The 27,292-nt window shown below is 42.9% G+C and overlaps 2 protein-coding genes and 1 long non-coding RNA gene across 3 annotated transcripts; 2 read left to right on the top strand and 1 right to left on the bottom strand.

Annotated features, from left to right (window-relative positions):
- Nucleotides 1-477: 477 nt before the first annotated feature.
- Nucleotides 478-7,745, bottom strand: LOC137475359 (uncharacterized). The gene is made up of 3 exons (XR_010999838.1): nucleotides 7,476-7,745; nucleotides 6,329-6,653; nucleotides 478-5,445 (listed from the first exon to the last, which is right to left on the bottom strand). It is a non-coding gene; the product is annotated as an uncharacterized lncRNA (long non-coding RNA).
- A 142-nt stretch (nucleotides 7,746-7,887) lies between these two features.
- LYSET (lysosomal enzyme trafficking factor) lies at nucleotides 7,888-10,724 on the top strand. Its single transcript, XM_068192577.1, has 2 exons — nucleotides 7,888-8,037; nucleotides 9,868-10,724. The coding sequence occupies exon 2, from the start codon at nucleotides 9,884-9,886 to the stop codon at nucleotides 10,277-10,279; it is 396 nt and encodes a 131-aa protein (XP_068048678.1). The 5' UTR covers nucleotides 7,888-8,037; nucleotides 9,868-9,883; the 3' UTR covers nucleotides 10,280-10,724.
- Nucleotides 10,725-16,200: 5,476 nt separating this feature from the next.
- On the top strand, nucleotides 16,201-26,872 carry UBR7 (ubiquitin protein ligase E3 component n-recognin 7). Its single transcript, XM_068192569.1, has 11 exons — nucleotides 16,201-17,002; nucleotides 17,138-17,271; nucleotides 17,416-17,476; nucleotides 18,528-18,623; nucleotides 19,737-19,790; nucleotides 20,622-20,727; nucleotides 21,773-21,957; nucleotides 22,493-22,624; nucleotides 23,003-23,165; nucleotides 24,007-24,068; nucleotides 24,849-26,872. The coding sequence occupies exons 1-11, from the start codon at nucleotides 16,379-16,381 to the stop codon at nucleotides 24,939-24,941; spliced, it is 1,710 nt and encodes a 569-aa protein (XP_068048670.1). The 5' UTR covers nucleotides 16,201-16,378; the 3' UTR covers nucleotides 24,942-26,872.
- The last annotated feature ends 420 nt before the right edge of the window (nucleotides 26,873-27,292 follow it).

Below are 27,292 nucleotides of genomic sequence, written 5' to 3'. Positions count from 1 at the left end.
ATGGTTTTAGAAGCCAGAGATTTAGAAGTTAGCCCAGATGTCTTAAGGGTAAAGTTGATAGTGCTTTCAGGTTAAATTTTTGTTATGCTGCAAAACCAAAAGAATCTGCCAGAAGGACTGACCATAATTTGTAGGACATCTGAAGATGATGAAGCCTGGATTGGGGTGGGGGAGAATAATAGGTATGTGGGTCTTATCAAAGGATCTCACCTACTCAATCTTCAGAGAATTCAAACCTGAACTTCTCTTTGCTAATCATTTCCACTTGCTATCAATGACAATAGCCCCAAATGACTGGTTTACCATCACTCCACACAGCTGGGGAAAGGAAAACTTGCAGCTCTCACAGACTTTTCTACAGTTACAAAACTCTTGTGTTGCTGGCTAACATTGGTGGGGTTTTGGGGGCCTTATTTGTGCAGACTTCTAGAGAAGGGGCATCTACACCTTCTGTTCTACTGTTCTGATCCTCCTGGGTTAGGGTGGCTGTTCTCACCCACCAGTGCAGTGCTGGCTAACCAAGTCTCTAAGCGTTTTCACTGTGTGAAGCCACTCCAGAAAAGTATCAGGCTGCCTAATTTTACCAAGCTAAAGATTTTCCACTGCTTCAGAGGCTGTTTTGCCAGAGCACTTAGAACTAGCACTTTGAAACCTGAAACAACCTGAGAATCATAGTTTCTAACTAATGAAAAAAGAGTGACAGAATAGAAGATGAAAATACCTTGAAATGGTAACCTCTGCTTCAACACCCAGATCAGGATAGGTTTAAGTGTGCATCACAGTCCATTGCAACATCATCATTTATGCACTGGATTCACTGGTGAAATACTTCAACTGGTAACAGTTACCCAGAACACTATACACTCCTGGCAAACAAGTTCTGAACTATGGAGAGGCATCATTTTAGAATGGAGGTGCTCTAATTCCTATTAAACAAAGCAGTGCAGAAATGCACCTACAGTGACACGCTAATTTAAGCCAGATACTTTTTCATGTGGAGAAGGTGTTGATTTGGATGTACTTAGACTTGTTACAGTCTCATAGCAGTGTATTTCTTTACCGTCCCAGTACCTTCATATTTTTATGATGACTATGATTACATTCTGTTGGTGTAAGGCAAACCAAGCATACATTTGTGTGGAGAAGTGGACATTTCCCCTCTTTTAAAATCCCAACAAATGCAGTAATAAATGTGCTAAGCAGGAGACATTTAAATAGTCATTTGGAATTATATGACAGAGTATAACAGTAGCATTACTGAAATTTCATTTTATATAGCACAGAGCAGCAGCTTAAAAATTCTGCACAGTAAGGAAAAAACATAATGACTTTTGATTTAGAGATTTGCAAATACTGCTTAATGTGCTTTTGTTAAATGAAATGCAAATACTTACTTACTAATAAATTATTGAAATTTTCCCTTTGAGAGTAACCATCAACTGCTGTTAATATCTCTGTTGAAATGTTCGAGTCATTCTGGATCTCTGTGCTGATTCCTGGTATAGACCTCTAGCATGGGCTTCAGAAAAAGGCAAATTCAGGTGTAAGGCTAGGTGAGTACTTAGAAGTTTCACAGCTACAGTGAACAAACTTTTGTCTTTCACTAAAGATAAACAACAGGACAACAACAGGAGCCCTCCTTACAGATGAGGATGAAGATTTACTTCCAGTTGCTGACATTTGTATGAAAGCATCTCCTCTCATGCTGGCCTCTCAGTTGAGTTGACAGTGTGCACTTGTGACAGCTGAGCTGACATCGAGCACTTCAATGAGAAACGAGGTGCTCTACAGGTCTGGAGCTTGGATAAACCAGGTACTTCTGTCATTCAGCCTGCCTCTGACAGTGATTCCCCATTGCCTCAGACAAGTTCTGTTCTTTTATAATCTGTGCAGACATTTCTGTGACTATGAACCTATCAAGTCTCACATTATATGGGTGGATATCTTACACATATGTCTCTTGCAGTACATTTTAAAGTTAGTAACTATGGGTAATTCCTAAGTTCTAACAGGACAGAGGGAAGAGGTTCCTAAAAGACAAACATAAAGTTCTTTTTGTTCGGTTGGTTTGGTTTTGTTGGGGTTTTGAGGCTTTTTTGTTTTTGTTTGGTTGGTTTTGGTTTGCTATTTTGTTGTTTTGGTCTTTGTTTTTGTTCTTGAAATGTTAGATTCTGCAAATCTTAATATGCTGTCGGCCTCCTCCAAACCTCCATCCTGGTCAATGCAAAAAAGTTGGGATTCTTTGAATGTGGGAAAAGGCCTGATCTGAACTGAGTTCTTTCACTATTTGTTTAGTAAAAGAAAGTTAAGTTCCTGGAAAATCTAAATATAGCTATTCCCTGCTGCACACAGTTTACAGTCCAGAGCAAGACAGGTATACCCTGGAAGCTGCAAATCTCAGAAGAGGCAATAAATAAATCTCTTTAGAATAATTCTATGGTATTACCAACTTGCTTCACATAAGCACCACTGAAGGAGAGATAATTAGTGGAAATTTAAAAAAAGATCACTCCTTTTGTGAGGATGGAGCAGTCACTCTCTGAGATGGCCAGATGTTTCTTTTGGACTATCTATATGGACAGAAGAAGGATTCTGTTTTCCTTTTTATCATGGATCATTTTTCAGTTAACTTGTTTGTATGACCAAACATGTTCACTGCAGCAAATTCAGCATGGAAATTTAATAACTGTTCCTTTCTGGCAGTATGAGCCAACTTAAGTTGAAAACATGGAAAAGAAGTCTCAGGAGTTTAATGGCAGCTCTGGAAGTGGACTTGGGGCAGTTTTTTATATTATTTGTGGGGATTTAATTAAAAACAATAAATTGTAATGAATAATGGTTTTGTTGAAATGCAATTTATAACAGTAAACTGGTTTGACAAAAATTCTGCAGGAAAGTTCTCTTTCCTCCAAGGCCAGTACAATGCTGGGTCATATCACTGGAGCTGTGAGATCAATATCTGCATTGCTTCTGCATAAATTGTATTTGTCCTCTGTTTGAATAAATGCCACAGAGAGGAATAGTCAGTTACCAGACACCTCTGCCCATATCCATTCAGTATGTTTTGTCAGTTCTTGCTCAGCTTTGAAGCCACTTCGTAATTGGCTTAAAAGGAGAAGGTGAAAGCAAAGATTTTATCTCTTTCCTGCCGGAATTGTTTTACCACAGCCAATGCAGCCACCATGAGGGGTACATTCAGAGGTAAATAATGAACGAGGAGCAGCAGTGTAGTGAGGAGTTCTGTCTAAAATACCAAGGCCCTTCTTCATAAAAGACTCCATTCTTTATAGGCATTTTGACAAAGGGTAGTGGTGTGTAATCCTTCCTTTGGCAGATATTTACTGTTTGAGAGAATGAGATAGCTATTCCATTTGTAAATATCAAAAAGTTTGTTGGAAAGATGATAAATATTTTTACAACTAAGAACAAAGTATGGATGGTATTCAAAGAACCTGGATAACATGATTGCCTGAAGCTTAACTCAGATGTGGCTGCTGCCAAAAAACAAACGGTAGAAGCAGAATTTCAGGAACTGAGAACTTAAGATTAAGGTAATTTAAGGTCTCAAAAATTCAAAGTACACAAAGTAAGTCAAAAGTGATAAAGATCACCATTCAGCTCACTGAATAGCTTTTCTTCATGTGGTCAATGTAGCCAAACCCAGCAAATATACTATTTTATTTTAAAACGAGAAAAAATAAAATATAAAAATTCAATCCTATAGAGAAGTTTCTTGCATGTTCCCAAATGAATGTGCTACACTCTATAAGAAAACAGGTGTCTCCAACAAAAAAGTTCAAAGAAAGACAGCAGTACAGACAAAATAACCACCCAAGGAAAAAAAAGGGAATCAAAGATTATAGCCTTATTTTCAGAAGAAACAAAAGTTCTAAAACACAAACTAAAGATTCATAAAACATAAAATAAAACATATTAATTGAAACAAACTAATGTTCTTGCCTCACACTAAATTATAATAAACTATCAAAAGAACTTATTACACCACAACAGGATACTATAAAATTCACTGTAACTATGTCTAATAATCAAAACTGCTACAAGCTGCAGAAACACTGGGCATTCATGCACTCACTGATAAAAATTCACATGAGATTCCTCCTTGGAATCCCAACATACATGCAGTCTGTAAGGATCCCAGTTCTCTAGCCAAAAGTTTGGTTTAGAGTTAAGATTAAGAAGGAGAAGATCTGGGAATGTGTCAAAAATCAGTGTCCTACAAAGTGGAAGGCAAACAACATCTTGACAAAAATGTCTCTGTTATTAGATTCTCACTTCTTGATTACTTATCAGTAAGAACCTACTACAAATCTGCTAAATATAAACATAAGATACACCCAAAAGGATGCAAGATGCATTTTGTCCTTCAGCTTCTGCCTTCTATTTGGAAGACCAACTACTTTTGGTTTTGTAATCATCTCAGGTATTCTACCTTGGCTTTTCTATTTTGGCCAAAATCTAAGCCTAGGAAAGACTTTCTATTAATACTGAGTTATGAAAACTTTGTTTGACTTAAAGATTACCTCTAACCCTCCGATTCCTGTTGTCAACCCCCATATTTTCTATGTAGTTTGTCAAGATCCTGCGTTGCTGTTGAGTAAGAAACAACACAGGCTCACCAGAAGGCTGGTTTGCACAGCATAGCAGCTTTACTTCCAATTCTCTTTTTTTATACATTGTTCCACTACAGATAGACCTGGTTGGTCAATTAATCACTACATTTCACCTGGTTGGCAAATGAACAAGACGCCTTTCTTATAAACAATCTTTGAGGAAAACAGAGAGTAGGAAAGCAACACCTGCAGGTTGTTAATAATAATAATAATAAATCTATCATTGTTCACCTTCGATTCCCTAAAGTCCCACAAGCTGATTCTGGGAAAACTTACCTAGTTTTCTCGCTCTCTGGCCAGGCTGTCACATCCACAATCCTCATCGCCCTAACAGGCCTTAATAGCCCCAACAATCCTCACCTGACCCCTCCCATGGGCTCAGGAGCCCCACTTTAGCCAAGCCCTGTGCTTTCAGTTCATGCCTGACCTGTATCAGGCATGTGTCCACAGCTCAGCCATGACTGTGCCAAGCCATGTTTATTTGGATTTGGAGTCACAGACTGACTTCCTAGCTCGACCTCAGTCTTTTCTTATCAGTATGGACTTTCAATGCAATTGCTAGGTGATGTCTGACCCTAGTTCTCACTGGATCTGACCCTAGCCTGTGGGCTGCCTTCACAGCTGGACCTGCTTTGTTACTTGCCTGATGCTCTGTACTCCTGGCTGAATCCAGTGTTCCCTGCTTGCCTTGCTCAGGCTCTGTGGGACTGGGCTTGGGCAGTGAGGCTGTGGCCCATCACCTGTGTTATTATGCTTGGCTCCTGCCCTCTATGGAGCAGCCAGCTCTTGCTGCTCCATTGCTTTTCTGCTTTACCTTCAAAATAAACCAAATATTTCTGTAAAAATACATTGCATGTCAAAACTAAGTCAAACACTTATTTTTTAATGCTACAAAATCCCACTATTAATTCTATGATTCTGTTTATTAAATATGATTTCCTTTGGATTCAGAAGACTTCTATCTTCTTTTGTTTCTCAAGCTGAATATTACCCTTTTGAGTCTCACCAGGTGTATGTTCTCATTTCAATATGCAGAGTTATGAGTTCTTTCCCCTTATTGTTACCAGGACTTGTGACTGGAATTTGCCTAAAGCTGAGAACAGTTGCTTCTTGTTCTACTAATTTTGGTATTATTCCCTCCCCTCTCAGAGGCCTGCTGCTAAAACTAACCAACTAACAAACCCTCAGTTATTTGCCCTGTCCCTTCCTTTACTATGGCAGAGATTAAGCATAACACTGAAATTTATGAATATTGAGATTTAGGCCAAATATACTACAAATCACTCTGTCTGGTATTACGCCTTAGCTTTCAAAGATAGCTTATGATTGTTACAACTCTTCCAATTTTTTAGATCCTTCTCTTTATAGCCACAAACTCAGGCTCTGTGTTTATCACAGAAGACCCTTGGTTGAGTCTTTTAACCTACTTGGTTTACAAGCAGGTTAAATCCTAAACCATCCTCTCTTTCCAACTCCAACCATTCAGTGAAAAGACAGGCTTCTTAAATACGGCTAAGGCTCACATTTCACTGATTTTTCTTCAGAATCTTAAGTGCAAATGCATGCTTTACACCTAGCACATGTATCCACTGCCAAACCAAACATTCGCACAGTCACATACTAATTCATACTGGAAGCCTTCTGTTTGACATCTAGGTGGGTATTTTAAAATAAACTGGTTCATCATTACCTCTAACCAAAATATAAGAAAATGCAATATAGCCATGCTTGAGTGGAAGGTCTGTCAGTCACACAGGAGCTTTATTCACTTTTAGATCAACAAGGACCCCACCACCTGTAAGAATGGAAAGAATGGCATTTAGTTGAGAGAAGTGTCCCAGGCTAATTAGCTGTATGTAGCTATTCATATCTACATCTGTCATCAGAACTACACTAATGGTTTGTTTAAACTTCAGGAAAGAATGAAATCTTCATTCAACTAGTAAAGTGTAAAATCTCGGGCCTGGGAGTCAGGGTGGCTCTGCCTGTGGTTCTGGGCGCCATCTTGTGTCACTTTTGGGCCTTCAATGAGCATTAAAGCAATAATAATAATTTTAAAAACCCCCAACAACAAAACTCCCCAAACAAACAAAACCCAAAAACCAAAACCAAAAACAAACAAACAAAAAAAAAAAAAAAAAACCCAAACCAGTACGACTTAATTTGAAGTTTGGATTTGTGACAGAGGATTTGTCTTTCTGACTCTTGTGAGCTCTCAACAGTGTCCCTTTTCTCAACAATGTCCCTTTTCTCTGCAGATATCTGCAGCTCCGTGCATTTCTTCATCAGCTGTCCTGGCTATAATCCAAAACATCAGCTTCTAACACTTTTCATTGAAACACCAAAGATAGGATAAGCCACCATAGAGTCGATTTAGCAGCAGCTCATGTATACTGTCACATGCACCTACTACATCCTCAGGAAAATTGGCAGAAGCTCCTATGTATTTAGACATAAACAAAAAAAGTCACTGCTTTAGCATCTTTCGTTTCTTATTGGGCATGCATTTTAAAATCCTTTTTTAGCCTCCCTCTTAACGACAGCTGCATGAGAGCGAATTGTGGCCATTGCTGCCTTCTAAATAAGAAAGGGCAGTTTTCTCACGGCTTGATACAATTTAGTAACAGGTGTCACTGCGTATGTGACGCGATGCAGTTTCGGCAGGGAGGTCACGTCACAGTTCCTCAATTCAGGCAAACGCGTTGGCGCAAATCTCCCAGACTCAGCGCCGTCACTGAATAACACACCTGACTGTATCATTTTGCTGTCAATTTAACCGATCTTTTAGCATCATTAAAAGCTTTTCCCCAGTAGATCATAGAAACATATGGCCATAAAGATCACCTGATCCTAACCCCAGTTGCCACGGGATAATAAGCATATAATATCTCCTGATAATTTAATTTACAGAAATAATCCACTACGTCATGTTTATGTGTAAGCATACAGTGGAGTTTGACTACACTTTTGCTATTTGCTGGACTGTTTCAGTCTCTGTTTCAAGTTCCTTCGTAACCTTTGTTGTCCCTTCCACAGACACGCTCACGCCGCCACTGTGGCAGATCACAACACCGCGGCTCCGTGCCCCGCGAAGGAGCCGAGCGCCGCCGCAGGCCGACGCCGCCATTTTGGGCGAAGCCGCTCCGGCCGCAGAGGGGCGCGCGCCCGAGCCAAGATGGCCGCCGGCCAAGCGCCCGCCCCGGATGCGGCCGCGCGCCCCGGCAGCCGTTGCCCCGTGCCGGAAGTGCCGGTGCCGGAAGTGCCGGTGCCGGCGGGCGGCCATGGCGGCGGGCGGGCAGCGGGGCGGGCCCGCGGGACTCGCCGCCTCCCGGCGCCGCGGCGCGGGCTGAGGGGAGCGGGCCGCCCGCCGCCGCCCTCCCGCTCCCTCCTTCTCCGCCGGAGGAAGGTAAGGAGCTGCCGGCGCCGAGAAGGACCCGTGGTGGCGAAGCGCTTCTCGCCCGGAGCGCGGGTCCGGCGGGCGGTGAGCGAGGGGGGCCGCCGGAGGACAGCCCCAGTGGGCTGAAGGGGTCCGAGAACCATCGCGGGTGTGCCCAAAAGCTGCGAGTTGGAGTTGGGTGTGAAAACGGAGAATAACAATGAGAAGACCCTGTTACCTCAGCCTCGTTCGATATAACCGGGAGCTATGCTCCTCTTCTGGCTACTGCTCAGGGGCAGGATCAAAACGCGCTGATGTTTACCTTCTTAAATCTACTGCTGTTTTGACAGTGTTTGTGTTTTCAGTATGTACATACCTTGCGACGGTTTGTTGTCCTCGAAGGCGACAACTCGTGAGGCAGCTCGGATATGCCGAACTGCTGGAAAAAACAGCCAGCGGCTTATTTAGCGGATAAACGCAGACCTGGGGTTCAAGATTTTCCCCTGCAGATTAACAGTTATTTTCAAGAATTTTTCAGTTGTCCTACTAATCGTATTGACTCGGGGTAATAAAGGGAAACGTGCAGCTGAGTTACATAGGAGGATCAGCTGAACGAGAAGTTGGCATTACTTGAGTCTGCAATAGCTCTCTCAAGTGTTTACTGTTCTTTTCAGGTATTTACTGTTCCTTCTCAGGTATTTATTTATGTCCTTGTATGTGTGATTCTCTTGGCCACCATGAATGCAGGAGTCTGAGGGCCAGAACAATTTCTCTAGGGCTGCCTTGGTCAGATTCTGTCATGACAGGTTTGAGGGTATCTCTCAGTTATGTGAAACCAGGAAGTAGCATTGCCAACGAAACTGGCAGATTAGTCTGGCTTTGAAAGGGTGTTTTAGAATGGTGTAATGATTTTGTAATGATTCATTTATGGTAAATTCTCTAATGCTTCCATGAATTGTTACTGTTTTCTATGCATAATTCATTTCTGCCTGATATTTTAAAGGCCTGATATATTTTCTAAAACAGCACTACATAGATGGATTTCACCCCTTTGTAGGAAAAAGTACAAAAGGTAAAAGCCCAGAGGTGTGAAAAAGCATTTTTTTTGAGAACCCTAATCAGGTGCAGTGAAGCAGTGGTTCTCCCCTGCCCTGTGCAAGGGCTCTTTGGAGGGGAAGTGGTGATGGCTTCATTTGTGTGGAGGTACTCAGCTGAAGTGTTTGACTGGTTTGAAGAATGTTCCCAGTCACCTAGACCCATGTGGCCAGCTGGAGATTTGAAGCAGCTCAAATTGAGCCCAATAGTGTCTGTGGGGCTCCAATAATTTGTGCAGGTACATACCTTTAGTACAGCCTAACCCTTGAACCTCACGTTCAAATTGAAAATATCCCTTTCTGGTTCATAAATGGGCATTCAGCTAGGGCTTAATAGAAGTGGATATTGCAGCATGTTTGTCTTGCAGGCATCAAAGAGCTTTCCAAACTTTACATATTTATAGAAAATCTTACGTTTTCTCTATGTCTAGAGACATTGAGGGCAGATGGGGTAAGTAACTTACCCAATTGTTGACTTTTGTTTTATTGCCTGAGTACCTGACTTAAGCCAGGCATATCCTGATAGCCAGCAGGCCCTACGCTATGCAGAGCCATCAGTGGAGCTTCTTACGTATCCATTAACCTGTTGCTGGCAGAGTAATGATTTTCTGTGATGTAGAGAAAACTCAGGTCTTCAGAAATCGATGTGCGTGTTTTAACTAATGTGCAATGAAAAGTTATAGAAAGTTAACTTATGAAAACCAAGGTTCATCTATTCCCTCTTTCTCCAAGCTCTACTGAATGTTTATGTCACGTGTTGTTTCAGGTGCAGAGCATGGAGAATGATGAACTTCCGCCAGAGGATGGGCTGGATTGGTGTGGGGCTGTATTTGTTAGCAAGTGCTGCAGCTTTTTATTACGTCTTTGAAATCAATGAGACTTACAACAAACTAGCACTGGAGCACATTCAGCAACACCCCAAGGAACCACAGGAAGGAACCACATGGACACACTCCTTAAAAGTACGACTGCTATCCTTGCCCTTTTGGCTGTGGACGATAATATTTTTAATACCATACTTACAGATGTTCTTGTTCCTCTATTCCTGTACAAGAGCTGACCCCAAAACTGTTGGGTATTGCATCATTCCTATCTGTTTGGCTGTTATTTGCAATCGTCACCAAACATTTGTGAAGGCCTCTAATCAGATCAGTAGATTACAACTAATTGACACTTAGCTCAACTTCTAGATTCTGTTGCTGATTGAAGCAATTGCATATGCTTGATCTAATCACAAGATTGAAGTTCTGAGTGAAGGCCGGAAGGAGCCTTTTCTTTCAAACTGATAAGCAATGAAGAGAGAGACTGTTTTCTATTTAAAACAAGTGACTACAAAGGTTTTTAATTATGGATCTATCGAGTGGCCAGAGTGGGAGAGACCTGTGTGACATGTGATGGAAGTATTCCTCATTTTGCCTTAAAGATGCAAAATTGCAACTCTCCATCTGAAATGTCCTATGGGGAAACGAGTTTCTGGTCCACAACTTTACTCCTCTGTGCAAAAAAAGTGATTTCCTATGTTTTCCCTTGGAGTGAAATCAATGAAAAGATACTTCTTTTGTGGTAAATGTAAAAGGAAAAAAGAAATTAAGAACGTGATTATAAAAGCTGCACTTAACACAATTCTTTGCTTTTTCTTTTTTTTTATCTACATCAGTGCTGTTTTTAATGAATTTAAAAAAAAACAAGTTTCGATACAGAAACAGGAAGCAAAGAATAAAGTTTGTGCAAACCATTAAAAGGAAAAAGTACTTTCTTTTCTGTGGCAGCCTACTTGTTTTCAGCCACTACAGTCCCATACTGTAGTAGCAGGCAGTGAGGAGTGGCATAGGCCTAGAGCTTGATGTTTTAAACTGTTCCTATGACATCAAAAGCAGCCTAGGCTGGCATTGGCCTGTAGTCTGCACAAAAGTGTCTGTGTTTCCTTCTCATATCATCTTGCTTGATAAAATTAGAAGTTACTGAAATTTACGACCATTCTAATTTCACTTCAGACATCATGCAAAACCGTGCTCCAGGAGAACGGATATATTAGGAAAAGCTTTGAATTTGGGAAAGTTAACTGGTTGGGGGATGCAACTAACAGGTTTTAAGACAGATAATCATGTTTCTTCCAGAAATTCAAAGAAGTAAGGTACCTTCTTCTCATTCTTGTAATGAATGCAAATTTCTTCAGTCATACTGAAATTCCATTGAGATTTCTTTGCCATAGTTTCAACCTCTATTTTTCAGTGCTATTTTGGAATAGCATATTTTGAATAAGACTGAATCTGTTCCTTCTTTCTGTCCATTTTTGTTTCTTCTGAGAACTAAATTTTTGTCCCAGCCATGATGGAAGTAGCAAATATGAAAACAGTGCAAAATACACTTCTCAGAAGCAGTAGGCTCAAAAGAGTTATGAGCTAAACTCCTTGACTATAACTTCAACTGTATGTGATTGTCCATACCTAATCATCACAATTGCTAATCCATTTCTGACTGCTTTAAAGGAATCTTGGAGAGTGTCGTCTTTCTCTTGCTTTGGAAAGAGAACACTATTTTCACTGTTGCTGTGTTTAAGCTTGGTAGTTCCAACACCTTAAACTTTCTGCTTGCACTTGGAGATAATTTGAGACACTGGTTTCAATTGTCAGCATTGGTGCTAGGACCTGAAAACAATGTAGCCTTTGCAAGAAGGGTTTGAGTTCTAAGTGCAATATGAAAAGGAGGAAGCTGCCATCTTAGTGTGCTGGAGTAAGAGTAAATTATAAACTCTGACGAGTAGTTAGTATCCTGGGGAGTCAGAGCTTTTAAGTTGTGTTGTTTCTCAACTTTTAAAATCATCATGCTATTTATCTATAAAATAAAAACTTTTCAATGTTTATAAACAGAAGTCTATTAATACAGATACTTATCAATAGCTTTTCATTTGTTGTTTTTTTTTGGTTTAGTGTTTTTTTTTTTTTTTTTGTGTGTGTTTGGTGCCAGACAGCATTGCTGCCTGTCAGTTTCTGTAGCCTGTGCTCATGTCCTTCCCTCAGTGTGTGTGTTCAGTTCATCTTTTCTTGTCCTCTTATGCTCTGTGCCCTAATTACTTGTTTGTAGCCTGAAATTTTGGGGCTTGCTGGATGAAAGTGAATCCCCTTGTTTCTTTACTTTTGTGTAAGAGCGATACCTCTGGCTGGACTGTTTTAAACTTGATGCTGTAGTTTTAAACTGAACAGTTATGCAAACTAAACACTGTATGCAGATGGAATTATTTAAAGAGCCAAGCGCTTAAGAGGAACCATCAAAAATAGAAAATGATAGGAAAAACTAGCTAATTTTCTGTCATGCAAGCATGTGACCCTTAGCAAATTCACTAGCAGGCCTGGTGGGATGACCCAGGCTGTCTGGATGTGGAGCATGTGCTGGGCATGGTGGGGTCTTGCAGAACGGAGACTCGTGTTCATAGACTTTTCCATCAGAAGCCTAGTTTTGGATTCCAGCTGTTGACAGGCATGTGCTTTGCAACTAACTACAGAAAAACACACAGTCTAATTCAAGCAATTGCTGTATGTGTAAGGATTTGAGCTTGAAGTGGAAAGCAGCAGTGGAGAACTATTAACATAGTGTATACAAATATTAGACAATGGGAGTAGGAGAAGAGCTAAGTTAGCTTTGCTGGTGCTTCCAGCATTTTTGACACCAGGGTGAAAACAGGTGAAACCTTACTGACAGGGTAAATAATGGAAAAACCATACAAATTAATGATAAATTGATTTTTACTGTAGTATTAAAAAAAAAAGTAGGGAAATAACTTTCAGCTTGATTATTCTGAAAATGTATAGGTATTGTCAAGGCTGATTATCTGAGTCACCAAAGACCTGCTTGTAAAAGAAAATTACATCATCTACAAACTTTTGGGATAATCAAGCTTGAAGTTTGCAACATTCTGAACTTTAATGTTCTGCCAACAAAGTGAGTAGCTGTAATGCGAAGGTGATTAATGATCATCTGTATGCCACTTACCCTGGATTTCTTTTGATTCATTTGTGTCACAAGTTAAAGCATTGTCAGACTGCTTGAACATCACTTGAGCAGTCTCAGTGTTAGTTTCTTTAGCTGCTTGACCTTTACCTGACAGTCCCTTCCTATCTCAGGAATGTGTCTGCCACGTATTTTTAAGTGCTACTGAGCCTGTTCTTCACTTCCTGCCATGGGGGAGCAGGTCCAATGAAGAGCATAACATGAGGCTGCAGCCCTTCAAACTTGAACAAAAGTAAGTTGCAATAAAATGTGTTCCTTATGACATGCTTTTTCCAGCAGCAAAGTAGGACTGCAAATTTGATTCCTTTTCTAAATTAAAAATACGAGGATTGACTTACCCCTGGAACAAAATGTTCCAGTGGTTGCAGAATGTATTGCATATTAACTCTCCTTATTTTCTCTTGCCTGGTCCATTGTTTTCTTAAAAGAATACCCATTCTTCACATTCTTAAAAGGATACTCTCTCATTTCTCTTTCTAGTTTTTAAAAAATTCTACTTATTATGTCACAGTCTTTGATGAGAACCACTTTTCTACAAATGAACTAATGCACAAAAGCAGTTTAATAATTTTATCATGTAGTTAAATTTTAAGAACTGACTTCTCTTAGCTCTCCTTAAAGATACCCCTATGATGCAGGTTTCTTCTGGGAAGAAAGAACATGCTACAGCCATTAGAAGGTACTTCTGCTCAGCTCAGTCCTCAGGGCCCACATCCAGTCCACTTGGCAGGTGTGTGCCCAGAACTGCTCAGGTGTTCACACTGCTGAGTGCTAACCGAGTCACCACAAGTCAGGCCCCATGATGTCCCAGCTGCCAGACTACTGGGTATTTTACAGAGAATCTGATACTCAGAATAGCTTGTGGATAAGTAACCTTTTAAGATGAGTGGGAATTAAATGGGCTGCCATGGGTGAATGGCATTCAAATCCTTTCATGAAAATGATGACTGTGGATCCCTGGGAAATAGGAAAGGTACTGCACTTTTAGACAATGCCCCAGTTACTAGGCATAATGAGATTACCTCCTCTCCCTCACAGAACTGAGTGCCTTGCATACTTGAGACTTAAAGCTTTTTTTTTTTAACACAGAACACTGCAACCTGTTAAGTTCCTTCATGACTTTAGCCTCAAAGTTTTGTGAACCAGCAGTTCAGTATTTCAAAACAGTAACAACAGAGTACATAATATAATCCCAGTCTTTGTGAAGGAGACATGCTTTGATATTTTTGTTGTAATATTTAGTAAAAGTAGTTGGTTCTCATGTAAATACTACCAAGAATTTAGTATCACATCAGCTCTTTTAATTCCATACAAACATACCAGCATTCTCCCCTTTATTTTAGTAAGGAAATCCACTGAGCCCCCTTGGGCCAGTAAAACCAAGTTCTATTAGTAAGACATACAAACTGCACCAAACAGTGCAGATGTGGTGAACTGAGCTTGTTCTGTGCCCCCTTGAAGGTTGGTTAGGTACAAAAGCACTACCTCTCTCTGAGGTGAAGAATACAGCTTTTTTTTTTTTTTTCCATTGACGCTTGCCTCCTCTGCCTGAAATTCAGGGCCACAGTTGACTTAGAGGCTCCCCAGATGGGATTCAGAACACAGCTGTAGGGGATTGGGAGGGTAGGGAACGACATCACATTAAAGCTTCCTGTGCCTGGTGACCTTGCAGTAGTTCTCAGAAAAATGAAGTCTGTTGAGTTAGGGCACTTTTGCCACAAGCAAACCTACAACTTTGACTTGTATAAGGTCCCCTGAAGCTCCAGTGCTCTTTTTGTAATTTGAAAGTTTTGGTAGCTACAGTTTTTGGTAGCTACAAGGACTAGCAAGGATTCTTTAAAGGCAGAAATTTGAGTCTTAGTTTTTGACTCAGTGCTCATTGGTATTATCTGGCGCTCAGGTGCAGCATATTCCTGTGTCCAGGCTGACAGAAAAAAAGAAGTATCCCATCACTGGAATGTTACCTGCACTTACTCCTGTGCTAAGTTAGGGTCTCTTGCTTTAGACCAAACATTTTCATTCCATGGCATGCCAGTGGACTGTTTACACTGTTTATAGGTAAAGGCCACAAATCCTTGCCTAATGTTAAATGTTACTTTTCAGCCTTTACACAGTTCATACCATTTCTGGAAGGTTTGTCTGGAGGAAAAGGGAAAACAGGGGTACAACCTGAGTTGGTCTTTTCAGTTATGCCTCTATCCCATCTGCCAACAGAGTATCTTAGAATGAGTAGATAAATGTCAAGGACACATTGACTGGACCTCATTTCTGGCTCCTCCCTGCATTTCAAATGAATGCGGACAATTTTGTCCTCATAAAAGTTCATTTATTTCCATACTTTGTCCTACATATGTAAGTCTCAAGATTTGCTCAGTTTTCATAATTATATAAACAAACTGTACCAGGAGAACACAAGAAAATGAAAATAACCCCCTAAAAAAGCTTTTCACAGTATTCATTCAGACAGTTAAGTCCTGCTAGAGAACACTCTTAGGCTTTAGGCTGCATGGGGTGACTATCAAGAGTGTTTTATACCTGTTCAGAGAAGCTTCTTGATTGATAGGTGACTAAACCTTGTAGATGACAGACAAAAATAATCTCCCACTGTAGGATTGTACAGGAATGGGCACAGTCCTATACATGCTTGCTAATTTTGGTACTTATAGTGGTCTTATATTGCTTTTTCTCCATACAAACACAAGCTGTCCTGTACTTTTAAAGATCGTATTTGACAAAATAACTCTTTTCAGGTTTTACTGCTTTATTTTAAAAGCGGTGTCACATAAAGAAATACTGTGACTCGGAATAAGTTATTAAAAAAACATACCAATCCGAAGATTTGTGAGAAAAGTTTATACTTATCAACTAGTTTACCAAAAATCTGGTGTCAGTATAACACTGGCACCCCGTAAGCAACACGCTGCTCACACCCAGGCGCATCCTTTCGGGAAGGCTTCCGTATTAAAACAGTGTTGGGATGGACATTTCGCATTTAAACAGGAGCAGCAGCGCCGCAGGAGCCGGTCCGTGCAGCGGGCCCGGGACACTTACAGTCGGTACAGCCTGTCTAGGCGCAGGCTCGGCCTCCAGCGCCGCCCTCACGGCTGCTGCACCTTCGTCCGCTTCACGGGAGGGTCATCGCCGCTCGCCGCCGCGTCCGCGTGGATTCCGTCTTCGCCCGTATCCTCCTCGTCGTCATAGTAGTCGTCGTCGTCGTCGTCGTCGTGGCCGCCACCACCTGCCAAAGTTCGGGCAGGCGTGGGTGAACGATGAGGGGCGCGGGCGGCGCCCCGGGGCCGGCGGAGCCCCCTCGGCGCGCCCCGCCCCGCCACTCACCGCGCCGCGCACCGCCCGCTGCCGCCCGCTCCTCCTGCACCAGCGGCGCCAGCAGCTCCACCACCCGCTCCTGCAGCTCGCTCAGGGCCCCCCGGAGCCCGCGCAGCTGGGCGGCCTCGCCCTCCTCCGTCGCTGGGTACGGCACCCGCACCGTCCGCGTCCGCCCGTCGCGGCCCCGCAGCTCCGCCACCAGATCCCGGCCCGGGCCCGGGCCCGGGTCCGTCTCCGCCGCCAGGTCCGCCATCACCGCCCGCCGCTCAAGCGCCCGCCCCCGCGGTGACACACCGCCCACCGTCACGTGGGGCGCGCGTGATTCCGCTTCCGCTGTGGCGCCCCCTGGCGCCTCCTCGGCCCGGCGTTTCCCGCCTCGCTTCGCGCTCCTCGGCCTTCGCGTCCTGGCGATGGAGGCGGCGGCTGCGGAGGGCGCCGAGCCGGGGAGCGGCGCGGAGGAACCCGTGGTGTCCCTGGCGGAGGTGCTGGCGGAGAACGAGGAGCTGGAGAAGGAAGCGCGGGCCGTGCTGGGGGGCAGCGACCACGAGCGCTGCAGTTACTCACAGGTGGGGGCGGGGCCGGGGTCTCGGGGGCGGGGGCGGGGCCTGGGCCCGGAGCGTGACCCGGGGCGTGGCCTGGGGGCGGGGCCCGCGCCGCGCCCCGGCGCCCCTCACGCCGCGGCCCGTCGCTGTCTCCCGCAGGGCGCGGTGAAGCGGCAGGCGCTGTACGCCTGCAGCACCTGCACGCCGCCCGGCGCCGAGCCCGCGGGGATCTGCCTGGCCTGCAGCTACGAGTGCCACGGCACCCACCGCCTCTTCGAGCTCTACACCAAGAGGTACGGGCGGAGGGGCGGGAGCGGCCGTGTAGGACCCTCACAGCTCCCGTGGCTCCTGATAAACTGCTGGGAATTGTTACGAATACGAAACCCAGCGTGTTCTCACTTCATAGAAACCCTGAAACGCTACGTTTTTCTTTCCAGGAATTTCCGCTGTGACTGTGGAAACAGCAAGTTCAAAAATCTGCAGTGCAAGCTACTCCCGGTAAGTTTCAGACAGGTTTCGGGCATTCAGAGTCAAAGTAAGAGTCTTGGGAGGTTGGTGCCTTGCCTCAGCCAGTGCTGACTCGTGCGGCGCCTCCATCTTCCCAGGAAGTTAGAAAAGGTGGGAGTATTACAGCAAGGTATAAAACTGTCGAGGGACCAAAGGGAAGTGCTGGGAGGAAAACGAGCATTTGGTCCTTGTTCTGCATCCATGGTCAGCACACTTCCAGAAGCAGGTTATTGTGTTTCTGCACTAACACATCTCATTAGCTTTAAGCTGTTTCGGAATAACCATTTGGTACGCAATTTTGCAGTTGCATTAAGAAAGTTTAAGGCTGTTTAACCCTTTCCTTTGTGATGGCATTTTTAGTGCCCTATATTTTGTCACCAGAGCCTACTGACGGGATGGTATTTTACTGTATTAAGCTGCCTATACTTTTCTACTTGGTGGGCATTTTGAACTTTTCAAGTAACTGGCAATCTCCATCTTGGGAAGCGGCAACAGGATGCTGATTGGCTTGCTTGCACTGGTGCTCCCAGGATAATAGCACTCCAAACACTGAAACAGACAGTGGTTTTGTGTATGCCTATTTTGTTCTGGGAGAATTGAAATGGATCCAGAGCTCGTCAGCAAACTCACAGTGCAGTGATCCCTACAGAGAACCTGTGACAATTTTATGTTACCATTTCTCATTTGAGGCAATGAAATGGATCATGTGGTTGTTCCTTCTGCTTCAGTTCAGTGAAAATTCAATTGTACGGGTTAAGTAAGCTTCAGCATCTGTCCATTAATCTGTCTGACACCACAGTTGCCATTTGTTACAAAGGTGAGCAGACTGTTTTTCCTCTTTAGGTATGAATTTTAGCATTCCCTAAATGCATGCCCTATCTGCTGCTCAGTATAAAGCAGAGGTGTCTGGAGAATGTCTTTCTTTTTGTGTATTCAGGCTGATGAAAATAATGATGGTTTTAGGAGTTAAGGGGAACAGAAACAGCTGTCTTTTGTTTCTTTACTGTGTTGTCTTTTGAGACTTTTTCTCCTTTTCTCCTAGGAAAAGGGCAAGGTGAATTCAGGAAATAAATATAATGACAACTTCTATGGATTGTACTGTGTATGTAAAAGACCCTACCCTGATCCTGAAGATGAGGTAAGAAATACAAAATCCAGTAGTAATCATATATAGATGGTGTTTATGGTAGATACTGTGTAAAGGCTGGTCACTGAGCTGCTTTTCAAGGAAGATCCCACTTCAAGAAATTGTATGTTCCATATTGGTTTTCATGTGTTGTATGAAGTAATTACTTGATAATTTTTTTTTTTTTTATGGCAAGGTATATTTATGCCTTAGAGACAGATGAGGAGGGCAAGTCATGATTTGGATGAAATGGTGCTGCAGTTCCCTGAAGTTGCAGAGTTCCTTTAGGGGACAGGGTTATCATAACCTTGAGAAATGTGGCCTAGTGCAGAATAAACACATTGCACATGTTAGGAAAGACCAGAATGTGCTTCCCTGTGCCTGCAGCAACGCTCTAGCAAGGCTTCTGGGATGGGGAGAGTCTGTCCTGTCCTGTAGCACTAGCTACAGTCCTAGGTGGTAGCCAGAACACTTCTTTGTCTCTCTGAAACACTAAAACAGAGCACTGGATTTGCATGTGCATGCTGTTGTTTGCAGTCACGGGAATCAGGTGTTTTAAAGAACAGGGAAGGCACAAGTCTTTCAAATACAAGAAAGAAAGCATTTTATAAGCTCCCCTCTCTCAAGTTCAGAGGCAGCTAAAAACTTCTCTGGAGAAATAATTAATAGTTGTTTCATAACAAACAACTTCATACTGTCCTGTATGGTGACCAGTTAAGTTTGATTCTGGCATCTTTCACTGATCTGATGACAGTGTGAATATCAGTATCTTTCTTCTGCTGAGCTGTCTGTTCGTGCTTTTCTGCTTATAAGAAGAAGGATACCAGTAGTGTTTTAACTTTTATCAGCTTTCTGTGAGAAAGTCTTGCCCTGCTGTGAAGACTGGTTTTGTAGTAATAAATGGGATTTCCACAGCCTCAGTCACGTGAGAGATGACATGTGCTGTTGAACCTGAGGGAAGCAAACTGACTAACAAAGCACTAACTACTTATTAATGGCAGCTCCTGTGAGGGGTGAAGAGGGAAGTGCAATTCACTGAGCAGGATTTGCGTGATACTGCAATTGGAGACTGGTGAGAGATTCTGGAGGTTGCTATTAATGCTAATAATATGATTGTTCATCTAGATTCCAGATGAGATGATCCAATGCATAGTTTGTGAAGACTGGTTCCATGGAAGGGTAAGGAAACTATAAATTTGCGGAACTGCCATTTGCACTGGGTCGAGTTGGTGTTGGTTAGGTTTGTGTGGTAATTCTTACTTGGGAAGTTTGCTGTAGTTCTCTAAAGAGATTATTACAGGAGTTCCAAGGCATTTGTTTTCAGCTTATGCAAAGGAGCATTGAAAGTCTAGTCTTGCACTGCTGTCCACTCCAGTTAAAAAATACTGGGAAGAGTCCTACCTTTTTGAAGGTTACCACTGCAGAATAAAGTAATAACTTTATAACTGTTTCTTTAATTAGAAAACTAATCAATATAGTTGGTGAGGAAAAGATTCTTACTGAGGCACATAATTATCAACCACCTGAACAGTTCTTCCTTCAAAAGAATGCCTTTTAAACTCTTAATTCATTTAAGTAGCAAGGAACAGATTGTGTTGTTCATTCTTGATTTCAAACTTTGGGAAAGTCTTTAGAAAGCAGCCAAGCACTGTAGTGGGTGCCCTAGTTAATGGGTAAGCATTAATGATTCAGCCTCTTGTGCCTTGAGGGGCACAAGTGAAATTCCATGCTTGAAGTTGCAGGATCAAAGAGTAAAAAAAAATACGATTGGCTTCAATTATGAGTTCTTGTAGATAAGCGTCTTTTGTATTAAGTGCATGAATGAGGAGTTTTGTGCTGCATACTATGAGCTTTGCAGGAATGCGTTTTCAGAAGAAAGCCACTAAGTGCTTTTAATTGCCCAGATAGTTCTCATCAATTTATAGTCAGCTTTGGGACTGAATTCTTCTCAAGTTCAGTATGTGATTAATAGAGATGCTTCTCTGCTGTGTGCTTACTTCTTTCTGACAGCATCTTGGTGCAGTTCCCCCTGAAAGTGGAGACTTCCATGAAATGGTGTGCCAGGCCTGCATGAAACGTTGCCATTTCCTATGGGCTTATGCATCGCAATTAGCAGGTAAAGAAAGTTAAGAGTGCTGAGCCAGTATTTTGTGAGCATGTATTTCTCATACATGGCTGGTTAATGACATAATACTGGTTTTAAGTGGTTGGAAAAATGATACTCATTAATTGTATTGGCCAATCACCTACAGCAGTGGAACATGTGGGTGGCAGTAACTTGTGTTTTAGAAAAAGCAGTTTGCATTCTAAAGTCTTGATTCAGTGCTGCTTGCTTTTATTTACTTTATCAAAGATGTCTAGCACAAAATGGATGAAGATTTAATACTTGAGTCAAGGAACTTAATTTCTAAACTAGATTAAAGAACTGAAGAGTCATCCTAAGGAAAGCAGTGAAACAAACAGTTCTTACAGACACTCTGAGCAGCAGAGTGAATGATAGAGTGACCTGAAATGAATATGTTTAACATTAATCTGGGTGGGGCTGGGGCTGTGCTCAGGACACATGTTCCCTGTGGTCACACCAGCTCTGTGGACTTAAAAGAACAGATGACTTGATTTCTGTAGAAAGAACCAGTTTGTCATAATCTCCTAAAAATACTGCTTGTATCAGCTGCTGATAGAATGCTTGTGTGCCCAAAATTTCAGTGGTATTTTCAAGGATGGCTACCTGGAGTTCTTTTCCTTCTAATGTAAATAGTACAGAACAGGGTGTTTGTTTTTGATTTTCCTCCTTCTAAACAGCTTTGTCACAGGGCACATACTTGAATTGGCATCAAAACAGAAATTTTTTATAAATAAACAAGAGATTAGCATAGTTAATCTGTGGTGGTGTTTTTGAGGTGTGTTTGGAGAAAATTAAAAACTCCAACACAGCAAAAAAGCATGTGACAGTTACTGAAACTGTGATAGCTAGCAAGGGATGTCAAGAAGGACAAGTGTCTTAGTAAAGGACTCTGAAATTGTGATACTCTCTTCCCTCTCCTAGGGCTTAGATTTTGGGAAGCAGAGTGTTTTAGAATAGGAGAAGCAGAGAAGAATGTCTGTAGTGACCTGTACCTTTTCTGGCACAGTATTTTTACTTGTGGGTATGTATCTTCCAGTTCCTCCTTTGACCAAAGCGAACTCCCGTGAAGATGAAGGTGTTGTCCTGAAGGTAGAGGAAAGTGAAGAGCAGACAAAAGAAATAAAAAAAGAAAGTGGAGCGGAACTCCATGACACAAAGGAGGAAGAGCAATCAGAACAATTCAATGAACCATCCACTAGCTCTGGGTCTGCCTATCCTGAGGTAAAATGTACCTTGTGTTCTGACCTGCACCTCTTCATGCTGCTGATAGTCGAAGTGAAGCCCACTTCACTCTGTACAGGCTCAGGGAAGGGGTGCTGTGTTCAGCCTGTTCCCGTGTTCCTCTTCAGTCACTGACCTTTGAGACCTGCAGTCTCTGAGGAGCACAGTGTGAGCTGTGGAACAGGGCTGTGAAGAGGTGCAATGTCTGTTTGCAGATGGGCTACATCTGTCCCTTCTTCTCAGCCACCTGGCCAGTACACTGGGGTGACTTCTGTTTGTGCTGCATCTGCATGATGGTCCAGCTCTGAGTTCTTAAATACTTACAGTTATTGCAGTAAATTTCTACAGAAATTTCCCATGGAAATTGCTGAAACCACATCAGAATCATCATGTGGATGGTAATACAGTTTTTTTATAAAAATAAATGTGTTTGAGACAAAAGAAAAATCTTGCCTAAGGGGAAGGACATACCAAAAAGAACAGGGTCTCTTTGCAATGACGTTGTAGAGTGCTGAACACTCTCGTTTTAATTCAGGTAGTTGCTAAGAGCGAGGAGCGAGTCTGCAAGCTGAAAGAGCTCCAAAGCAAGCCATTTGTAAAAAAAGATACTGCCACCTTTTGGCCATCGAACTGGAGGAGCAAATTATGCACTTGTGAAGACTGTTTGGTATGTATGTTCTCTTCATTACCATCACAGATGTGGGATAGGCAGGGAAGAGCTCCCAGACAATCATTGAGGAGAAGCTTTAGGTAAAATCTGTGTGAATATTCTTAACACTGAAACCTCCCTTCATTCCACGTAAAGATTCACACTGAATCCTGTGGAATTAATATAGCAGGAAAGGGCTTCTAAATGTGTGTATTTTCTTTGCTGCTTTAATCCAGTATTGCTTGGAAGTTATGATGAGATTCTGAAACACTGGATACAGATTCACGTTATTTTTATTATTGTTATTTGTGATACTGAACACAACAAGGACTGGAGGAGAGCACCTCCATCTGAGAAGTTTTGTCACATAAAAGTAAATTTTACTTTATTCTCCAGAAAATGTATTCAGAGCTTGAAGTCCAATTCCTGACAGACGAATGTGACACTGTCTTGGCTTATGAAAATAAGGGTACCAGTGACCAAGAGACAGAGAGGAGAGATCCTTTAATGGACACCCTTAACAGTATGAACAGAGTCCAGCAAGTGGAACTCATCTGTGGTAAATACAACTTCATTTTTAGAGTCTTCCTTAACACACTTTTAACTGAACAGTTTGCCACAAGAGATTGATATCAGGCCTTGCAGTGTAGTGTCAGACTATTTTTGAAGTACATGCAGAACTGAATGACAGGTTGAATGACAACTGAATGAAGGGTTGCACACCTCAGTCAGGACTGGTCCTCTCTGGCCCATCGTTACAACTTTACAGGGAGACACTGGATGGTGTGTGAACTTTCACCCTGTTTAACATCTTAGATATTGTAATGTGAATATTTAAACATTAATTTGAACTTCTGCGGTCTGGCTGATTTATCTTCCCCGGTTCTATTGTTCGGCACTCTCCTGTTGGCTGGGGAGTGCCAGCCAGGTGTCCCCTGTAGCTCTGCTGCAGAGCACAGTGACAAGGCAGTGCTGAGGTGTTTTATACCTGGAGCTGTGTTTCTCTCTTCCAGTCAGGGTTCTGCACTCTGGCAAGGACAGTGTCCCAGTCCCAAGTTACAGGCTGGGCCTTTCCACCATGACCCACACATGCTTTTGTGGGGGAAGCTGGGAGCAGGGCCAGTCTTTCAGTTACTTGTGCTAATTCACTCACTGATCTCTATACCTTTCTCTGAAATCAACCCAAACAGACACTCACACTACATAGGTTAGTCTCATAAATTATTAGGCTTCTCATGTTTACGTTATTATTATTTATAATCTAATTCAAACCTAGATTGGTCTGAAGTAAACCTAACAAATGACAGAAGAAAGTAGAACAAGTTGTGTTCTTGAGTCAATGTTAAACTAAAACTGGATATCTTACTGTTTTTTTTCTTTGCCTTTGCTTTGCCATCCAGAATACAATGATTTCAAGACAGAACTGACTGACTATCTCAGGAGGTTTGCAGATGAGGGAACGGTAAGGTGCAACTTCTAGAATTTGTTTGCCAGAAAATGTGTTTTAAAGAACTGCTGAGGGCTGGGCGATAAATACCATGATATTCTGTTGTACTGTTTTTTCTTGTCTCTTGGAGTTGCTGGTACTGCAGTAGAAATCAGAAATCTCTTATTTCATTTGAGTTGAACAATTCTTTTATGATGTTGTTGAGAGATAATGGGAACTTTACAGAAATCTGTCTGCAAGGTACTGAAAGCAGTTCTTAGATTAAAATTAAACTTCTGTTGCTCTAGGTAAGATATTCAGGAAGAAAAACTCTTTTCTGGTTTTTCTTAGATTGAATCTAATCCCTTACAAGAATAAGGACAGACTATGATTGTCAGTCTTGTCAGTTGTTTTCCTGCAGGAATTTGCATGCCATTTTAAGTAATACTTGCATTTTGTTGGCTGACTTGCTGTATTGCCTTTCTTAGTTACATTGGAATGACCCTGAAGTGAGCTAGTGAAAATCTTGCTTTGTGTTAAATTTTCTGATGGTAAAAGCAAGAGGTCGAAGTCATTAAAATACCATTGGGAGCTTCGGTCCATGTCTTTGTTCTGCCTTTGGGGAGCTCATTTCCCTGTTTGTATTATCTACAATAGAATTTGGGCATTAATCCTCTCCTTCGGGTGCAACAGGAAAGCTGTACAAGAGAAATTTCAGGGTATTTGCTTTTCTGTGCTTTGTGTATTATGTGTGGAGATAAAACAGGATCCTTTAATTCTTGCACCACAATTTGGGTTTCATACTGCTTCTCCTAGGTGGTTACAAGGGAAGACATTCAGCACTTCTTTGAAGAATTTCAGTCTCGGAAAAGGCGACGGACTAACAGGATGCAGTACTACTGTAGTTAGACTGAGAGGGTTTGGGTCTGAGAGGACAACTGGCGAAACAATGTTCACTGGCAAACAGAAAAGGCATCTTCAGTTTTTGGCTTCTCATCAAAATCCAGCTATTCAAGAAACATCATTTTGTCTTACATGTCCTTCATTTGTAGCACCTAAAACATGTTCTTAACAAATCCTTACGTTGCACTTAGAGGGATTTCAGTACCGATCGACTTGGCATTCCCGGGAAAGCCAGCCTTGTCTCCAGGGGAGGAGGGCGGGTACCGGAGCAGCGTGTCCTGCTGCTTCCCGTTCGCCGCTCCCCTGGTTACTGCCGGGGCTTGGAGCCGTGGCTGTGCTAAACCCGCCCGGGCTCCGCCCTGCCCTGCCCCCGGCGGCAGGGAACGCGCTCCTGGCTTTCCTGCTTGAATGGCTCTGTCTCCTCCCTTGGGGCTGTAGCCATTCCGGTGAGGGCCCCAGCACCAAGGATCTGCCTGTTCCTGCCCTGTCGTGGCTCCTCAGGGGCTGGGCCGGGCCGGGCTGCGGCTGAACCAGCAGTGCTGCCTGCCCGCTCCTGCTGGGGAAGTGCTCTCCAGGCTGCTCACAAATGGGAAAGCAGAGCTTAGGCTTGATGCAACAGAGTGTTCTATCTGGTTTTATACATTAAAAAAACTTATTTCTAGTGTTGCACAGGGATGGTTTCCGTGGTAAAAAAAATTTCAGATGATCTTAATTCACTCAACAGAACATAAACAAGAGCTAGGAGGAGGTACTAAATTGCAAACTAAGCATGGGGGGGTTTGTTATATGCTTTGATATTAAAAACTAGCCTACAGCAAATTCTTCTACTTTGTAAATGTTGCTGAACATACTGCAGCATCATGGTATTTGCTACAGTATGGAATGTTCTTTTTATAACCACTGTGATAATCATGGGACAGGAGATGTTTCACTTACTTTTAAGACTACACTTAGCTGCAATTAAAAATTAAGATTTTGTAAGTTTGGAGCCTAATGTAGTTAGACCCCAAAACATTAAAATTCTAGTTTTTGAGGATTTCTATATCATGGGGTACTATTCTGCTTCCATGTTAATGGTTTTTGAAAAGCAAAGGTAGACTTTTATCATTCTCACTATTAACTGTTTCTGACCATTTTATTTACAAACAGTAGTTTAGCATAGATGCTCAGCTGAGCAGTTTCATAGAACATAGACTATGTTGAGTTGGAAGGGACCCATGAGGATCATCACATCCAACTCCCTGCCCTGCACAGAACAGCCCCAAGAGTCACACCACGTGCCTGAGAGCACTGTCCAAACTCTTCTTGAACTCTGCCAGGCTTGGTGCTGTGACCACTGCCCTGGGGAGCCTGTTCCATGCCCCCTTTCTCTGATACCCAACCTAAACTGTCCCTGACACGACCTCAGGCCATTCCCTCAGTCCTGTCTGTCACTGGGCACCACAGAGAGGAGATCAATGTCTGCCCCTCCTTTCCCCTCACAGGAAGCTGTAACTGCAGTGGGGTCTCCCCTCAGTCTCCCCCAGGCTGACCAGACCAAGTGAGCTCAGCCCCTCCTCACACGGCTTCCCCTCAAGGCCCTTCAAGGTCCTCCTGGCCTCCTTCGGACACTCTCTGACAGCTTTGTGTCTGTTTTATGTTGTGGCGCCCAGAACTGCCCCCAGCTCTGGAGGTGAGGCTGCCCCAGTGCAGAGCAGAGCAGGACAATCCCCTGCCTTGCCTGGCTGCTGACGCTGGGCCTGATCCCCCCCAGGACGTGGGTGGCCCTCCTGGCTGCCAGGGCACTGCTGATGCATGCTCAGTGTGTCATCGACCCCCTGGGCCCTTTCCTATTTGCTTTTACATTTAACTCTGGATATTGTACATGCTCTTTTTTTTGGTAGCAACTGTTACAGGAGCTGTAACTGCACATCTAACTACAATATAAAAAGATTAAAGAACTGTTCACTGTGTACTGTCTTGTTTTCTCACAGTGCTGCTGTAGTGTTGTTTCCATCCTCAGTCCAGGCAGACACAGGGAGCCCAGTGATGCCCTGTTAGCCAAGCCACCAAGGTGTATAGTGGGGGCTAGTCAAACTCAGGATTTCTACACTTTGTTTCTACCTGACCCAGGTGTGAAACAGGGGATGGCAGCATGCTGGCAAGTACAGTTTAGAGCAGGACAGGGTCATGTTTCCTCTGTGTTGCAGTTTCTGTAATTCACTGAAGGAGTAGGGGAGAGGGTACCCAAAGGCAATTGTGTCTTCCACAGGAAATAAAAAAGCAGTGAAGGGCCCCAGTGATCACAGAAATGCTTTATGGCCCAGCCGTGCTGTGCTTGAGAAAATACAGCAGTGATGGAAGGAGTGAGTTCAAAT

Source organism: Anomalospiza imberbis, chromosome 6 (genome assembly GCF_031753505.1).
Source record: "Anomalospiza imberbis isolate Cuckoo-Finch-1a 21T00152 chromosome 6, ASM3175350v1, whole genome shotgun sequence".
In the NCBI taxonomy this organism is placed as follows: domain Eukaryota; kingdom Metazoa; phylum Chordata; class Aves; order Passeriformes; family Viduidae; genus Anomalospiza; species Anomalospiza imberbis.
Note: the sequence above shows the minus strand (reverse complement) of the source record. Positions and strands in the feature narration are given on the sequence as shown.

Bases quoted from the DNA above. Each gene is read 5' to 3' on its own strand.
- LYSET (XM_068192577.1), top strand. From the start codon at position 9,884: ATGATGAACTTCCGCCAGAGGATGGGCTGGATTGGTGTGGGGCTGTAT.
- UBR7 (XM_068192569.1), top strand. From the start codon at position 16,379: ATGAGGGGCGCGGGCGGCGCCCCGGGGCCGGCGGAGCCCCCTCGGCGC. The intron at 17,272-17,415 runs GTACGGGCGGAG...TTTTCTTTCCAG, and splicing joins TTCGAGCTCTACACCAAGAG to GAATTTCCGCTGTGACTGTG. The intron at 17,477-18,527 runs GTAAGTTTCAGA...CTTTTCTCCTAG, and splicing joins TGCAGTGCAAGCTACTCCCG to GAAAAGGGCAAGGTGAATTC.